General features: G+C 39.0%; 1 protein-coding gene across 4 annotated transcripts in view; it reads left to right on the forward strand.

Annotated features, from left to right (window-relative positions):
• CNTNAP2 (contactin associated protein 2) overlaps positions 1–19,306 on the forward strand; it is a 1,641,691-nt gene that overhangs the window by 1,138,286 nt on the left and 484,099 nt on the right. For all 4 annotated transcript variants that reach the window (XM_008179187.4, XM_065583877.1, XM_042842751.2 and 1 more), the window contains one exon: positions 16,899–17,018. In XM_008179187.4, the coding sequence (XP_008177409.1) occupies positions 16,899–17,018 (120 nt within the window). The remainder of the gene's footprint in view (positions 1–16,898; positions 17,019–19,306) is intronic.

The raw sequence follows: 19,306 nt of genomic DNA on the forward strand, positions 1-19,306 counted from the left end.
ATTTTTAGGGGCGGCATAGCCAGCGCCAGAATGCCGCCCCTAAAAATGTGCCCCGGCCGCCCTAGCTCACCTCCGCTGCTGCTGCCACGGCGCGCGAAACAGCTGATTCGCGCGCTGCTACTCGCCCTCCCTCCCAGGCTCTCAAGCCTGGGAGGGAGGGGGAGATCCCGAGCGGCCGTTTCGCGCGCCGCTGCTCCCGCTCCGTCCCAGTCTTGAGAGCCTGGGAGGGAGGGGGAGAAGCGGCGCCCGCGCCGCGGCCACTCGGAGTCTCCCCCTCCCTCCTAGGCTCTCAAACCTGGGAGGGGGGGAGACTCCAAGTGGCCACGGCGTGGGCGCCGCATCTCCCCCCTCCCTCCCTCCTAGGGAAGGGGCGGAGTTGAGGCGGGGCCGGAGGTGAGGTAATTAAAGAACCGGGGGGGGGGGAGGGGTGGCCAAAATTGTTTTTGCTTTGGGCGGCAAAAATCCTAGAGCCGGCCCTGTTTCCAGGGCACAATTAACAAAACCCATCTAATTAGCAATAGACAATTTTTAAAACTATTCATGTATGGAATAAAATCCTAGTCAGAATTAATCATAACCTGAAAATGACTTGCATGTAAAGCCTATAAATTAATTAACTTTTTAAATCTTTTCCATTAAGGAAAAAATGGTTTATTCCTTCATTCACTATTAAAACACTTTAACTGCAAAATGTTAAAGTGCTGATATTAAAATTCCATTGACAGCCATTAAAAAAGAAAAACACATTTTGAAGTTGATTAGTAATTCTGACTTTCTCAAAGATGTGTGAGTGCTAAGTTACAGATCTACTGTAAATATACAAAACAGTCTAAATAATGATGATTTGTGCTTGACACATCTGCAGGAGGTTTTTAATACACTGTATATAATTTCCTTACACAATGCTTGGGATGGGAAGTATTAGCAGATGAAACTTGTATCCATTGTTTTAATTAATTAATTACTTAAATTAATGATTGATTAATTTAATTAATAATTTGAAAAGCAGCAGCACTTGCCAACAGTTAATCAAGCTTTGGTAGCTAAGATTGGTACCATTTCCTCTTGTTCTTAAGAGATATTTCTGATAACTCTGAGGCAATATTTTCACAAAAATCTTCATTTTAATGGTGTCTGCCATATATGGAAGGCAGCATCTTCAAATGGATAGGGCACTGCAGTGGGAATTAACAAACCTGGGTTCTGTTCCTGGTTCTGGCACTCATCTGCTGTGTAACTTTTGGCATGTCACTTTACCTTCCATTGTCATCTTTTATTCATCAATAAAATACTTAACTTACTTTGTAAAGCACTTTTAGGTCTATGGATGAAAAGCACTATAGGAATTAGAGCTGGTTGAAAAATGAAAAGAAATTGTTGTGCCAGATTGGATCCTGCAGCTAGGGTGACCAGATGTCCCGATTTTATAGGGACAGTCCTGATTTTTGGGTCTTTTTCTTATATAAGCTCCTATTACACACACACACACACACACCCCACCGCCTGTCCTGATTTTTCACACTTGCTGTCTGGTCACCTTACCTCCAGCAGCATCCTTTGGCAGCTCTGGTGTTTGTCTTCCCTAGGTTGTCATATAGGCAGCCCCTGCTGTTCTGCCCTCCCTTGCCAGCGAGCCATTAGAGTGGCTGGCAGAAGGCAGCCTGAGCCCCTAGGGCCTGTCTCTTTCCTCCTGTCCAGAGAGGAGACGACCTTAGATGTCACAGACAGACTCATGGGAAGGAGACCATTTCAACTATTGGCTCCAACTTTGAAGCCTCCTTCTATCTTAGAGAAGAGATGAAGGGAGGGAGTGTGAAATCAGGGAGGGGACAGGGAAGGAGGGAATGTGAAGAAGGAAGGAGGGAATGAGTTTTTTAGAGGGGGGAGAGACAGATGGAGTGTATGCAAATGTTGGAGAGAAAGAAGGCTGCTGGGGGGGAGGAGAGAGAGAATGTGTTAGGAGGACAGTGTAAAAGGAGAAGCTGATGTCTTGAAGATGCTAAGTGTTCTTAGTTGCCATTGCTAGTTGAGGGCACTTTGCAGGACGCAATTTGCACTTTCCAGGCTCAAGACCATAATGCTGAGTTGAATCATGTGTTACTATGATTTACATCTTTCTATATTCATCTTTTTCTTTCCAGCTGCTATTTTGCCTAATTTTTTTCTTTCACTCTGTTACACCTTTCCCTTTCATTTCAATTTTTATTCACCCAATTTCTATGTTTCTGAATTTTCTTGTGGCTCTTCTTTCCCTTTCTACATCATCAGTAGATTTTGGTTTTCCTCCTTTTATAAGTTTTTTTTCTTTAATCATCTGCTTTCATTTCTCTCTTTACCACCATCTTTCCGTGTTTTCCTCCAGCAGTCTGGAAGATAATCATCAAGCACATTCTACAGATTAAAAAGCTCCATAAGAAAGAAGCTGAGAGCTTCATCCAGTTCCTGATCAGTTGCACTACTTGGCAGACAGTGGGTACTGATTACAGAGAAGGGAGATGTGTTTTGAATATAATGTAGTTGAGCACAACTTCAGATCCAGGGTTCTGAAATAGATGCAATTGCAATAGTAAATGAAAGGAGAAATGATCACAGGTGATGTGTTCTTTATTCTGACTTACCATCCACCACCCAAACTGACAATACTTTGTCTATATACTCTTTTCCTGAACAGAGAAATTAAAATACTCTAAATAAATGAATAATCTGCGGTGCTGTTATTTAAACACCGAGATTCCTGTGGAAAAAACAGCACGCCAGTCCATGCCTCCAAGGTACCCATCCGACATGGAACTAATTTCACAGCCCATCCATTACGTGAATGCAATGTGAAAATAACTTCCAGTAAGTTGCCAGGTCAAAGACATTCCCACTTGAATGTACTGGAGGTAGAATATGAAAAAAGAAACAAGAGGCAGATGTTTCTGCTAATATGTGTACGGCTTTTAAAAAAAAAATGCAAAAATAACAAGTTGTTTGAGTGCTTTTGGCATTATATTCTGAGTAGTGTCTGTAGTTGTGATGACAAAGAGCTGATATGTTGTCAGTAAATGGGTATCATATTGTCAGAGAGCATAGTTTGAATGAGACAATACAAACAGATATGAAAAAATCGTATATGATATTTTTGTTTCAGCTAGTCTCATAAACAGCCTTTATGCTGTACTTATTTGTTAACAAATATGTCTCGAAATCTTTAGATCTAATACAGCTGGCTCAATGAATTTTACTGCTTTAAACAATGGTGGATTTTGCTGATTGCATTTTAACGTCAAGCCACCTGATATGAATGATGAAATGACACTTGTGATACAAGTAAGTCCTCTAAAATATGGGAATTGTCTCAACTCCCATTGTTTACTTGACCTAGTGACCATTTATTGCATAACATACTACTATGAAACTCAACATATCATTTAACTAAATTAAATTAAATTTCTGGAAGGCTAATAAGTTTGCAGGATATTTGTACATTATTCTCTATTAAACATAGATTTATTAGTAAAAATGTATTACTCATATTCAAAATATAGAAAAACCTTTCAGCCAGTTAGCCACTTGTAAGTCTTCTGTACTATTGTGAATCTGGTTCCTCCTCCTTGGGTGCAGTATTTTGAAAGAGAGATAACTCACCCTATGACTGTCTTTGAGAGAAGGAGATCCATGGAGCCACTTGAAAGCCTTAAAATGCAATTGTTCTCTGAAAAACCACAATGTAAAAATGGCACCTTCTCACTTGTGCTTCCTTGTGCATCATGAAAAGAATAATTTTACCAAGTTCCAGTAAAAGGGCTAATCATGTGCACTTATATTGCCCCATTGAAGGCAGTTAATTTACCCAGGTGCCACAGAGGAAATCATTTATTACTGTGCCAATGCCAAAAACCTCCCTCATCTCAGGCTGAAGTTCCTGGGTTGGCAACTTGAAAAATACATACTAATAATACTCTCCAAGCTTGTAAAAGTAAGTTTTCATTATAAGTCCTCCAACTTTACATGAGGATACTTGTGCTGAGATGAATTCATACTAAATTCAACTCCTGTCTGTTCAAGAGGAGCCATTTTTGAGCTCTGTAGTGAAAAGCACCAGTCTGTGTAACAAGACATTTTTATACACTGATAAAGAAGTCCAAATCCAGGACTCAATAATGAAAGATCAAACATCCTGAAGTCAAAGTCAAGAAAATATTTAAATGAACTCAGAAAAAAAATACTTCATTTAGCTATACATATTGGTGATTTGAAGTACATATCTGCTATTAAAAATAAATCCCAGCTGTTTTCTTAACATTGATCTTAACTTTTTGTAGATGTCTCCCCAAACTTTATATGTAGCATTACAGAGGTTTTCATCTGTAAATGTCCAAACACTTTACAAAGATAGTTAAATATTATTATTTGCATTTTACATATGGGAAGGCTACAATGGAGGAAGAGATCCTGGTCCCCACTGTCTTCCATTCACATCACCTTGACAGCACAAAGAGAGTGGAAACACTTCCATCTCTTCAAGGGACAGCAAAACAGCATATTCAGCTTCTCCCCCACCCCTGCAGCACCTGGCACAGAAGGCAGGGAGAGGAGGGAAATAGGGGGCACAGTTACTTGATTGCTCTCTTGCTGTTCCCAGCTGGTGAATCTGGGAGCATTTACCATCTGGAGTTGTTTAGAGCAAGCCCCAGGCAGCTCTAAAATCTACTGAGGCTGGGACCCGTACAAAACCAGCATGTGAGGATTATGAATCTATAAACAGTTCCCTGGAGCTTCCCTCCAGCCCACTTCACTCAATGATGTTCCACTGTGACACAAATGGCATCGTGTCATGCTATCAAGCCAGACAGACTCAAACATATTGTATTTTATGAGTCCATTTGACTCAAGTTTGGAACAACTTAACATTTCGTTTTCTTTGGTACCTAATTCAGCCACAGAGAATCACAATAAATAATCCAACAGACGGTATTTGTGCTTCTTACTGGTGTCTTAATTTGTGAAATTATCATGTGAAAAATTGGTGTCTGATTAGAATCTTCTAATGTCTGTAGGCTAACACTGTAACATCAGATACTAATTGCCTAAACTATGGCTTCTAATTTAAGATCTTTGTTCTAGTTACAGATGTTAATTTTGTTTTTTTTTTATACACTCACTTTTGATCAGATTTACTCTTGGTTTTAACCTTTTTTTTCTTGTTTTGCCTCCTAGCAAAATCTAACTTGGCAGGGGAGAGTTGAAGTGGATGCAACTTAGGTTTCTCATTGGACAGGATGTTTTGCTTCTGTATTCACAGCCAGCTCCTGGTTTGCAATAGTGTGTGGTGACTCAAATTACAATATTCACCCCCATAGCATTCATCTTCTTTATCATCTTCAGTGACAAAGAAACACACACTATTTTATCATCCCAATAACAACCCCCTACTTTGTTTCTGTTGTCACCACAATGATAATTGTCTTGTTTATCACCAACATGAATGAGACCAAAGTCAACTCAACAGAGATCTGGCAACTTGCCAACTATTTTATTATTTTCTTCCTGTATTTTAATTTCACGTCTGTCTCTACATGGCATATTTGAATACTGTGCTAATAATGAGAATCCTTAATAAGTTCATTAGTTCACAGTAGGAGGGAGATAGAGACAGTGAAGTCTTTATAGCAGCTATGAAGGTGACGTTCCATAACTCAGAGCTTTCAGAACCCACATGTTCAGTTTATTGATTCCTTTAAAATTACTTCTGTGCTATAGTTTGGAAGAATATTCATGTTCAGTTCTTTTCTTCACAATCTCCATTCATTGATGGAAGGCTTTGGCTTCCATGACAGCCAGAGCTAGGAAAGTGACCAAATGCCTGCAGTGCGAAGCTCCAGCTGATAGTCAAATCAGATGGCGATTATAATTCCTTTTTCTTTTCCCTTTCCCAATCACTGTAACAAATTGATTTCCAACTGTTTTTAATCATAACCTTTTTATCAAAGGCTAAATGCAAAGCACTCAGGGGCAGGACAAATGAACAGCAGGAAGAACATTACATTGCTTATTGTACCACTATCCTATAGAATAGAATCATAGGACTGGAAGGGACCTCAAGAAGTCTTCTATCCAGTCCCCTGCACTCAAGGCAAGTATTATCTAGACCATCCCTGGCAGGTGATTGGAGATTTTTAAGAGCAGGTTTGACAATGATGGATATTCTACAACCTCTCTAGGCAATTTATTCCAGTGCTTAACTACTCTGACCGTTAGGAAGTTTTTCTTAATGTCCAACCTAAGCCTCCCTTGCTGCAATTTAACCCATTGCTTCTTGTCCCAGCCTCAGAGGTTATTGAGAACATTTTTTCTCCCTCCTCCTTGTAACAACCTTTTATGTACTTGAAAACTATTATCATGTCGCCTCTCAGTCTTCTCTTATCCAGATTAAAGAAACCCAATTTTTTCAATCTTTCCACGTAGGTGATGTTTTCTAGACCTTTAATCATGTTTGTTGCTCTCCTCTGGACTGTCTCCAATTTGTTCACATCTTTCCTGAAACGTGGCACCCAGAACTGGACACAATATTCCAGTTGAGGCCATATCAGTGCGGAGTACAGCAGAAGAATTGCTTCTCATTTTGGGCATAGTTTTGGGGGGGCATTGCCCCCTCAAATTGCAAGCCTTTGGCATGCACAGAATTTGCCCCCCATGCATGGCTCCATTGGCCTGACTGGAGTTTCCCCCCATCTCCAAATATAGAAGTCAAACTACGCCTATGCTTCTCATGTCTTGTAGACAACAGACATCTGATGGATTTTGAAATTTGTTGCTTTTAAAATAATTCTGGGCCTGATTGAGCAACCCATATCTGGGACAAAAGATGGAGTGAGGCACTACTCAACATGAGTAAATGTGGGAAAATTGGGCCCCCAGTGATTTTATATTTTAATAAACTTGCTCATGGCTATGTATTTGACTACTCTCTGCTTCCTGGAATCAGAACTGCTGAAATGTACATCATAGGCCCTTGATAATCCTAGATGGCAACCAAACTAATGTCACAATGGGGATTTGAACTCCGGTGACTGCCAGGTGTTTGAGGATGAGCTTTGGCTAACTGAGGGCCCATGTAATTAATTGGCTAATGTGTATTTGTGTTGCTCTCCCCTAGTGGATAAAATCAGCCCATAGGTGTTAACAAGTGGTAGAGACATATGCTTTTGGAATAAAATATTTCTGTTTCTGTTGTTTCCATGAAGATCTAAGTGGCCGTGGGGTGTAGCATAGTGACAGTTGTAAAGTGCTAGGTGGACACAGATTTGTTACAATATTAGAAAATTATTGGGGAATATATATATCACTCAATATTAAGGTAATACAGCCTTATGCATCATAAAATGAAGGAGCTCACAGTGAAGTCTGATATAATAAAGTTGTGAAGTAGAATGAAATTTTCAAATAGTTAATTATATTCCTATGTGAAAATTGCATTTCAGGTTATTCATTTATAGCAAACTTTCTTTTTTTTTTAAAGAGAAATTATACCCTTGAAAGGTGCTGAATTACCAACGATACAGATTCTTCCTTTATCCAGATATGAGGGTTTTACAGGATTTGGTCTTGTCAACCCTTCTGTTTAATGTGTATGTAAGGCCACTGAAGAGAGAGCATAAGGTATTGTGATCGCCTCTAATATGCTGGTGATACTTAACTTCACATTGCTTTTACATGAAATCCACATTTGGCTCTTTTTTTATTCTTTGTTTTGGACCTGGATGGAGGTATGTGACCTGCCGCTGAATCTGGTGAATCAGTAGATTAATCAAGGGGCATTTCAAGGACTATGCTTGAACCTTCAAAAGTGGATGCAATTCTACGCTTTTCCACTGCAGCTCTTGGTACTCTATTGGATCTTTCGTTGCTTTGTAGATACGCATATTGTCGTGGTGGTTTGGAGTGCCTTTTTTCTATCTGCAGCTTTCCAGGAGAATGTGAACTTTCCTCACACACGTTTACCTCACCACAGTTATTATTGACACTTCCAGGCGAGATTTCTGTGGTGCACTCAGACCAGCTTTTGAACCTCCAGAATCTTCAGCTGGTGCAAAACACAGCAGGCTGCCTTCTGTGTGTCGTGAGTCATAAGGAAGCAGACAGCAGATTTGCTCTCCGCTGACTACTTGTTTGATTCCTAAGGCTGGGTGGGAATCTTTAAAGACCTATGTAGTCTGGGACCTGATTATTTAAGAAACTGCTTCCTACCCTCAGTTTCATCATCACAACTGAGGTCCACTGGGGTATCTCAGCTTTCAGTGCATGGAGCGTGGCTTTTTGTGGTTCATAGCAGGTTCATTCTCAGTTGAAGAACCCCAAGTCTTTCAGAGCCGAGTTTGATGAGCTACACATCCTGCTACAAGGCTGTTTTGTTCAGGCTTTTGGCTTAACATTACTTTGTTTCCTCGGGGTGGGAGAGGGGGCGCATATGTGTCTGGCTTTATTTCTTTGGTTGGAAGGATGTTTTATACCACACAAGTTTTTATAAAGGGAAGGATATTTTTCTTTAACTTTCTATTTTTGCAGGATGCGTTTTGCTGTAAGAGTTAAATAAAACAGGTAAATATTACACACAAGGTCTCTCCCCCCTCCCCCCCGAGAGAGGATGAAAACCACAGTGAACAGATGCCCTGCTTACCTTGTTAGCATCTTTTCTGTGCTGCATCAGGTTCTTTATACTTGTAATTAAGAACAAATAAAGTGGGATATCAAGTCCATTTCAAACAGACAGATTTGAACATGGATCTAAAAGCTGAGTGACGGTGGTTTCCTCATCCCTTTTGCTGTCCTTCAGCCAGAATCGTGTATCTGTGCAATGCTGGTGGGAATGTGCTCTTGAATTTTTGTTTTTTATTTGTTTTAGATTTGAACTCTCAAAGTGAGGGGTGATACAAGCTTATTTATACAGACAAGCTGCTATGCATTTGAAAGGGAGGGGCGGGGGACAACCTGGCAATGCTCAGCAGTAATTTCCAACCACATCTGCTTAGCCACCAGCCACTGCAAAAGAAGGGCATCATTATCATTTGTATATTTGGCAAAACCTTCTTCTGAAACCATTTCAGCTCCAGATAATCAAGATGATATTAAGTTACTGATCTGCTAATGAGAAAAGGTTTGGTGTATTTAAAGCATCAACTCCATTCTTGGTAGGGAGGAATAATTAGGTTTAGAGGCAAAAAATGTTCCAAATAACTAGTGAAGTGAGTGGCTTTTTACAAGTACAAAGTATATCCACCTAAGAAATTAACACAGAAAAGTATAACCTTCTGTAAAACAATAGTCATATTCTGGTTTGTAATATTGCCTGTTTTTAAAAGCGATATTGGTGACATTAAAACTGAATGTGTCAAACATTCAGTTAAAAGTATGACATACATTAAAATTGTCATCAGTTGGTCAGTGCTCAGCAAATCTTAAAGACAGCATACATGCCGTTCAAATTTTAATTTTCAGGGGCTAAGTGGATTATTTTTGTGTGTAACTCACTGTAACCCCCAATACTGTATCAAAAAGATTTTTTGTGCTTTTTACATAGTATAACACTCTCACTTTTTATATGTGGCAAAATCAGTCAGAAGCAAATATAAACTTGTGAAGTAATTCTGAATTTAACTCAGAACTAGAGAATGAGTTTTGAAATTTATTTTACTATTTCAGTGTTATGGAGGGTAGAGATGGTTCCAAACCAGAGTTTGGGTACTAATCCAACTTTAACCAAAGTTTGCTGACATTTGGATATGGAATTTGGGTTCAGACCACTGTAGAGATAAGAGAGAGCCACAAAGTTCAGATCCAAATCTGACTTTGCCCAGAATTCATGGGAATTTGCTAGTTTGGGATGACTTCTTAACTTTGTTTATATAGTTGCTGTTATAATATAACATTAATGAAACATTACCACTTTTAATTTTATCATCTTGTATTCTAATCTCACACACACACACACACACACACACACACATATAATGAAGTAATACAGTAGGTTGGCATATACAGCCTTATATGTTGGTTGAAGATCATCTTTCATGAGATACATACATCAGTGTGAGCCAGTAAATAAACCACAAATATGAGTGTCAGAAGACCTTTAAATCTAGAACTTCTCTGCCATTGAGTCACTGTGACTTTTGGCTCCATTATCCTAATTTAATCTCTGTGCCTCAGTTTCTCTGACAATAAAAAACTGTAATATATGACTGAAAATGCATGTGTTGTAGTAGTTGTGTAGAAGGTATATATATATAGAGAGATCTCTGCTGACTTTGGCAAAACAGGACATAATGAACAATATCAGTACAGTTTAAGGTTTTTGTTTTCTGGTTTGCACTTGACTCTATGCATATTTATTACAAGAATAAAGCAATAGGCAAAGCCAATCAGACACACAAAAGTAAATCTAAAAGGATGGGAATATGTGGGGACACCAACATTTGGGTTTCATCAGGGACTCTAAAAGCATGAGGCTGCTGTTTGAATATAACAGGAACTGGGACAACTGACTTCTCAGTGGAAAAACAGATTTTTTGTTGTTGGTTTCTTTTTAATAGAGGGGCTGCTCCTGGAGAAGTAGATGTCATAACCCTGCTCTAGTGCCATAATTAAGAATATTTTACTTTGGCTTTGATATTTCAGAGAGGTTATGATATAGGATAATGTTGCTACACACCCAAAACTACAAAACTTTAAAAATCTCTGGGCCAGTAATGAGACAGCAGCTTTTAGGGAATAATGCAATTTGATGAGGGCATGCATTCAAGCTTTTAAGAAAGCCAAGAAGAGACTGAAGACAGATGAGGTTAATATTCAAGTGCTGATGAGAACTCAGGTATTTTAAAGCTTGCATTGCTGTAATTAAAAATAATTGAATGGGCAGTAAGGAAGTGCTTCGATACATATAAAAACCATTGGTGTCCACAAACAACTGTGAAATATTGTGGAGTCTACACATTGTTAGCAGGAAATAGTCTAATTATTTTCTTAAATTGAAAGTGAAAGGTAAAGTTTATTTCATGCTCTTAGAAATTATCTAATGACTAAAACAGACAGGTTAGTTCTATAGATACAATGTGTGTCCTGTATCCTACAACTTTAAATACAATATACTGAGTTCTAAAGATCTCACAGAAAGTGTTAATTTTTGGTCTGCAAATCTATTTCTCAGCTCTCTTTTTTGCTGCTTATGTTTGCAGAATTCTCTTTAAGGGCCGCGAGTTGACAGTCTTGGATACCGTAGCAAATTCCAAGGAGTCCTCGGTCTATAGAACTTCAATATGGTTTCTTCTTTTGGAATATGAAAGCAAGGGAATGGTTTGGCTTGACCTCATGGCCTGATTCTCCTCTCACATCATTCTTACAATAGTGTAATTCACTTGACTTCAGTGGAATCAGTGTGAGGGACTCATATAGTCATAGACTTTAGGGTCAGAAAGGACCATTATGATCTTCTAGTCTGACCTCCTGCACAACGCAGGCCACAGAATCTTACCCAGCTACTCCTGTAACAAACCCCTGACCTATGTTTGAGCTATTGAAGTCCTCAACTTGTGGTTTAAAGACTTCAAGGTGCAGAGAATCCTCCAGCAAGTGACCTGTGCCCCAGGCTGCAGAGGAAGGCGAAAAACCCCCAGGGCCTCTGCCAATCCGCCCTGGAGGAAAATTCCATCACTTCTTATTTCTTTACAATCTACCTCATCATTGATATACAATGCTACTCCACCACCTTTGCCTTTATTTCCGTCTTTCCTAAACAGCACATACCCTTCAATACCTGTACTCCAGTCATGACTACTATTCCACCATGTTTCTGTTATCCCTATAATATCTGATTTCACTTTCTGCACCAATAGCTCTAGTTCCTCCATTTTGTTACCTAAGCTCCTCGCATTGGTGTACAAACATCTTAATTTTTGCTATTTGGCTTCTCTCACATTCTTTACCCGATTAGGCACAGACATTCTACCACCAGTATCACCCATTAGACTGGTATCTACACTACCCTTCCTCCTTATGTCCATTCTCCTACACTCGGCTGTATCCTTTCTTGCTTTGTTTTCTTCCCTCTCAATGTTGAAATCCGGCATGGAGATTACCTGGACATGTCACAACCATCTCCCCCAAATTCCTAGTTTAAAGCTCTTTTAATCAGTTGTGCCAGCCTCCATCCTAGAAGTCTATTTCCCTCCCTTCTCAGGTGAAGTCCATCCCAAGAGAACAGTCCTCTGTCCATGAATGCTTCCCAGTGGCCATATATCCCAAAGCCCTCCTTAAAGCACCACTGCCTGAGCCATCTGTTGATCATCAAAATCTTGTCACACCTTTGTTGCCCTTCTCTAGGAACAGGCAGAATCCCACTGAAGATCACCTGAGCCTCGATTTCCTTAAGCGTCTTCCTCAGGCTGGCATAGTCTCCCTTGATGTGTTCCAGCGAGAATCTAGCCATATCATTTGTTCCCACATGAAGGACAATCAGTGGATTCTTTCCCGCTCCCGTTAGGATCCTCTTCAGCCTCAGGTCCACATCCCATATCTTAGCACTCAGCGACAGCGCACCCTGCTGTTCAATGGATCAGTTCTAATTATAGGCCTGTCTATTCTTTTCGGTAAGGAGTCCCCAATCACGTAGACCTGCCTTTTCCTGGTGATGGTGCAATTCTCCGGTCTATCCCCTGTTCCCTCTAGCTGCAATCCTCTCGATTCTTATTGCCCCTTGAAATCCTCTGCAACTCAACCCTATATGTCTACAAGGAGATTTAAGAAATGTTTCATTTCTGCAGAAACCTTTTTCACTAGCAAATGAACTTTCAGTGTTTTAACATGTTACAGATCACTTCATCTGTCCTCAAGGTGTGAAGACTGTCAAGCTAGATCTTTTGTTTATAAATGAATATTGTGCCTGTAAAAAATGCTGGATTGACAGCTCTGAAACTGAAGTCCTCTATTTATCAAGTAGTGGTGTAAGTGTCTACATACTACCCTGCCAGTGTGCTTCCTATGTTCTGCAGGAACTTTCTCTAGGGGTGAAAGGGTGGTTAAATTCTTAAGGCCCATTCAGTCCTTCATCAGTTGCAGAGATTACAAACAGTGGTGCCAGTTGTGGTGATGTTTTTTGTTATTGGGCCACCTATCCAATAGGAGTTTCACTGAGCACTGACTAACTTTCCATTGATTGGTGACAAGCCATTAGTTAGTAACAAATTTACATTACAAATGACCTTGGCCAAATTTGAGCTGAGGCCATAGAAGCAAAAGGCTTTTATGTCAGTACCAATTTCCTAAGACTTCTAGTACTGGGAACTGTTTATAGGCCCCTCATAAATCTCTGTCTCCAGCATATACTTAATTTTTCCCTTGATGTAGAGATTTCCTTTGTTTCTGAGGTGCAGAGCTATTGAGGTCCTGATGGGTAAGTAAATCCTTCTCTAACATTTTTAAGATGATCCTTTGAACCTATCTCCTTTCAACTCCTAAACTCCTTTTTTCCTCCCTCATTCTTTCCCTTCCTCTTATTTTTAACTTTTCTTCTCTGGGTCCTTTCCATCTCTTGTCAAATACATTCCCGTCTACCTTTTCCTTAAGAAATCCCCACTGGATCACATGTCCACCCCTATGTGCCTCCCCATCTCTTTTCATGTGGACTTTGACACTGTAAAAACTCCATGATATTTTGGATTTTGTGGACTCAGTACTTTTTGTTTTTCCTAACCTACTGCAGCTGATTGATTGCTCCTCCGTTGTAACCTTTCTTCCTTACTGCTCTCTGTTAATGTTTCTCAGGGCTCTGCCCATGGTCCTTTCTCTTTTGCACTCTACTCTCACCTCCCTGTGTGATTAATCTACTCTCGTGGTCTCTTTGCTGATGGTGAGTCTTCAATCTATTTCTTCCCCTATATCCATTCTTGCAGTTCTGCTGGTCTTTCCAATATCCTCTTTTGGATGTCCCACCTTTCCCTACATTAAAAGTAGTTAATATAGAACTCCTAACCTGTCCTCTGTTTTTCTCCTCAAACATCCATGCTGTTGGCAATTCCTTCCAGTTCCTGCTCTACAACATTTCAAACCTCCAGCATTTCCTTGCTCTCCCTTCAAATAAAATGCTGGATTTATCTCCTTCCTTGACTACAGGAACCTTCACTTCTCTGACTTCCCTATTTCCTATCTTACTCAATTCCTATTAAGAATGGCTAAAACGATCTTCCAAACTTGATGCTCACCCTTGTTACTCTCTTATTAAAATCCCATGGCTAGCTTCTCTTTGCCAACTGAATTCAATTTAAACATTTTTGCCCCTCCCTTCAAAGCATCTAAATAAATCTGACCCTGACTATATCTCTGCTGTTTCTCACAGGATCTTATTAACATCCTTGTTCTGTTAATGATGTCAGCTTCCCTGAGCCCTTCACTTCCTTCTTCCCTCTCAATTTTGTGCCTGGTTTGGCACTATTCCCTGTCTCAGTATGCTAGTTTCTCCCTTTTCTTCTGTTCTTCCTTGTGTCTCTTCTGTGACTAAATAAGAGTTTTTTGTCTTCAGGGCTGTCAACATTTCAAATGCATCTTCATCTGCACTGCCACATAAGTACCTATCACGTCTTAATTATCCTTTCAGTTCTGAAAGAATATGGAAAGGAGGGAAAGAAACATATCTAATATGGGCCCTTTAATTGTCTGTAAAATAGCTAGTATATTTTTGGCACTCTGGGAAGGACAGAGTACCTGATGTAATAAGTTAATCAAGGAGAACTTGTTGCTGTATCACAATCTCTTCATATTAAAAAATGCAGTGCAGAAAATGTAAAGACAGATTCTATAGTGTGTACCATACATTTATATCATTTTAAATTACTTTTTTGTAGCAATACATTGCTGATACAATTAATGGTAATAATTATCAAGCTTATGTTTAAGTAAACCAGTTGAATGAGCCTGTTTCTCCATAAATAACAAGGCTAGAGAAATTGAGGGAAAGATATGCCATATGTATCGAATAAAGTGTTGTATACCTCAAAATTCTAGGTAACAGAAGTTCTACATAAAAAACTTTAAGTTTATGAGCTCTTAATTAGCTTCTTCTTATCTTCCACTGCACCAGTTAAGACATTTGCGGTCTAGTATCATAGAAATGAAATTAATAATGTTGTATGCCATGCCAGAATACACTCAGTAGTATAGGAGATACGGTCTGGATATACCTTGTTCATTCATCAGCTGTCAAAGGATAAAGTCATTTTGTGATGAACAGTCCTTTCTATAGTACTGTTAATTTGTAAAAGATACTGTGGCTCCGTTATGGTGCAACATTCTACACCAAGAGTCTTCTGTTGACTGAAATATAATTCTATCCAGGCTATGTTTGTTGATCTTCAATATCTATTCAGAAAAAAAAATCTTATAAATTCTTTCAGAATCATGTCTGAAACCAGGTGCAGTCACTGTGAAAAGAGAAAATCTGTCATCCTTGGTGTGGAAGTGGGGAGAAAGGAAATGACTAAGTGGAACATCTTACAATTCAGTTATGAGAAGTGTCTGCTTTTTATATAAGCTTAATTTATTAAATTAAAGCATCTCTAACAAACAATAAATTTATCCTGCAATATAGTCTTCTCTGTGCCTCTGCAATATTGGGAGGTCAGAGAGATTTTCTTTCTCACACATGCATGAACACAGACACTCAGACTTTCACTTTATCTGTTTTCACATTACATGAGCGTGTAGATGTTTCCAACCTCCTTTTTCCTTCCTGTCTCATAGTAGCTGGCTGGAGGCCTTTAAACAAGGGGGATCCATCATTCACTAATCATCTAGAGCCCAGCAGAATGAACTGTCCTTATGGCTATTTGAAATAAAGCCATTCATACCAAGGAGATAATTTGTAGGAATTGCCAGCATATTAGGTAGATTTTTAGAGTGGATATGAAATCTGGGTAAACAACATTTCATTCATTTAGGGATTGATTGATTGATTTCCAACCCACAAAGCTATGCCGTCTGGTCCATTGGACAACAGAGAAGTTAGATATTAGTTAAATATTATTGTTCATTTCGTTTCCAGATTCGTGTAAGAAATTATTTTTATGCATATAATTATTTAATTAATAGAAAAATGTATCTGGAGTATTGGAAATACCGCAGTCTGACAAGTGGTGGCAACTCTCTATTTTTAATGTTAAGCACACTACAGTGGTCAACTCTAAAAACCTGTCAATTTGGACTTAGACAAATAATTAACTTTGCCTAAGAATTTATAGTGTTTCCCATAGTTGCTACTGAGAACATTTGGGAAATACTGGGGTAATATTTAAGTTATCTACAGTAAGTGGCAAAAGGAGCCAGCAGAACTGTATAGAGGATGGGAATTCTGTTTCATAAAGGATTTTGAGATTTCAAAATTTGGCTTTGTTCCAAATCCGAATGAAACCCGAACATTTCAAAATTATCTGTGAACCAAAAAAAAAACAAAAAAACAAACAAAAAAGATTAATCAAAATATTTTGTTCCAATTTTGACTTTCGTTTTTTACATATTATAATATACAATGCACATTTTTTTAAAATGAAATGAAAAGTAGTTTTAAAATGAAAAATCAAATGTTCTGTTTGAAAATATGAAAAAGAGACATTTGACTTTTTCTCCATTTTTCTTCCAAACAAAATATGATTCCATCAAATTTTCTCCGACCAGCTCTAGTAACCAGTGTACCTTGGAAAAAATATTGTGCCTTCTATTAATTTTCAAGTATTAAATCAATGACTAATTCATGGTTCTTGCACTAGTGTGAAATATAAAATGAAGCTATGAAGAAAGTAATTGTGATTTGGAATCAGTTGCTCCTGGACTTCAATTTCCTTATTAGTATATTTTATTTTATTCCATTCCAGCTATTTATGACCTCTCCTGTGAAGCATACAAACACTTGGGCAAAACCTCAAATTATTACTGGATAGATCCAGATGGCAGTGGGGCACTGGGACCTTTGAAAGTTTACTGCAACATAACAGGTAACTGTACTGTAATTACCATTTTCATGTTATATTTGTAATGTATATGTGGCAGAGGGTTTGAGGCCTGTCCATAATTCATATTTCTTGGGAAAAGAAAAAAAGATTCAGTTTTAGTAAGAGGCCTGATCATATTAAACCAGCCAAGCTTGTTTGGGTGGTATCTGACCTAATCATTGTTAAAAGGCCTTTGGCCTGGTCTACATTCTACATTTAACTATTAGCTTGACCTAAGTACATCATTCAGGTGTGAAAAATTGACAACTCCCCCCAGCGATCTAATTAAGTGGACCTAACCCCCAGGATAGGCAATGGTAGATCAAAAGAAGAATTCTTCCACTGGCCTAGGTGCTGCCTCTTGGAGAAGTGGATTTACTATAGTGAAGGGAAAATCCTTTTAGTCAGTGTAGGAAGCATCCTCACTATGACCCTTCGGTGGCATAGCTGCACCTGGGCCACTGAAATGCTCATATTGTAGACATAGCATATGTTTCCTCAGTGGACCATGTCCTAGAGCCAGTCTCCAAAATCCTATTGTGTGTATAGGTAACTTGCAAAAACTGGTTAGCAGTCCTAGATCAGGGAGGATTTGATAAGAAAGTTGTCTGGACAGAGCAAGGTGCTTTTTCTGTCTGGATAGCATGATGCTCACAATTAGACCAAAATGTTCAGAGAGAGAAAATTGCTTTCAGAGATATAAGCTATTCACTTTTCTTCTTTTTCTCTGTAGCTAAGATGAGAATGTTTTCTCTCGTTTAGCATATGAAAGGGTATATCTAGCTATGTTAAGCAAACAGCTTCTTTTGTTCTCTCTGTTTATAATTAATCTTCTTTGTTAAAAAATACTTTTGTATGAATAATTTCATGCAGACCTTCTTAAAGAAAAGAGAATCCAATAAGCTCTAAAGCGAGTTACTGAAGGGTAAAGGGTTTCTGGAATTTGTGTGTCCAACCCCCTCATCCTCGGTCAAGGGAAATGAACAAAGGGGCCCTATCCCATTGTCTTGTCATGGGTGTGATGGGTGAGCATAAGGATAAGACATTAAAAACAAAGGAGGAGATGAGTTTGTTTTGGTCAGTACTGTTCATTCATTTCCAATGTTCATACATAATGCAATTTGTCTCTGCACTTAGCTGACACTAGTTAATAACCAATACAAAGCTTACTAAATATTCAGCTAAGAGAAGTATTTTACTTAATCCCTGAATTTCCCAAAATACAGGATCTTGTGGGATATCTGCACAATAAAGAGGTTCCAGAATCTATTTGCTTTCGAATACCCTGACACAGGTCTTCAGAATTCAACTGCAGGAACCAGCAGCAAGAGCGTAGATACATGTTGTAATGATGAGACACAGGGGGAAAGGCAATCTCTCATTTAACTGGATCCTCACTCTTTGGGGCTTTCAGAATCATAGCCAGCACCTTAACTGTATCAGTACGTAAACAGGCATGCACTGCCAGGGAACAGTGCTGGGAACTTACGATATATCATAGCGATTCCTAATCAAGAAATGAACTGCCGTGTTCAGCACTAGCTGTAGCTTTGGGGTATTATTCAAAGGTAGCCTTTTCAGTAAAAGTTGATTGAAATAATTTGTTGAGCATGAAAAAGTGAATCTATCCAGGGTGTGAGCACTTTTGACATATGCTAAAAATAAATATACTGGTACACACAAGAATAAAACTAAGTGTCCCCAAACCAGAAAGTAACCAGACAAGAGAATGAAAACCAACCATCTTCCCTTCCTAATAATATTTTTTTCCACAAAACAACTGCTGTAATTGCCATAGAGATATTGTTTTTAAATTGCCAGTGAGTGGGGAGGTGGTTCATATGATCACGAATGAGAAGGCACAGGGTCCACAATCCTTTCTCTGCATTAAGATGTGATCCAAGCCATGAAAAAGTTTCAGAACCCTGCTCTAGCTGACTTGCTCCCATCAGGCAATTCCTGTTTAATACATTTGCTGTAATGCAGATATAATTCCCTACATAAATGAGATCATGATAGAACTGATTCACTGTTAAAATGTGAGTAATACACCTCTACCCCAATATACGCGAACTGATAAAACACGCATTCGAATAGAACGCGGTAAAGCAGTGCTCCGAGGGGGCGGGGCTGCGCACTCCGGTGGATCAAAGCAAGTTCAATATAACGCAGTTTCACCTATAGCGCGGTAAGATTTTTTGGCTCCCGAGGACAGCGTTATATTGAGGTAGAGGTGTACTGTGAACATTGAAATGTAACTAACTTTAGCCACTCTGCTTTTAAAACTGGAC

Source organism: Chrysemys picta, chromosome 2, assembly GCF_011386835.1.
Source record: "Chrysemys picta bellii isolate R12L10 chromosome 2, ASM1138683v2, whole genome shotgun sequence".
NCBI classification, from domain to species: domain Eukaryota; kingdom Metazoa; phylum Chordata; order Testudines; family Emydidae; genus Chrysemys; species Chrysemys picta.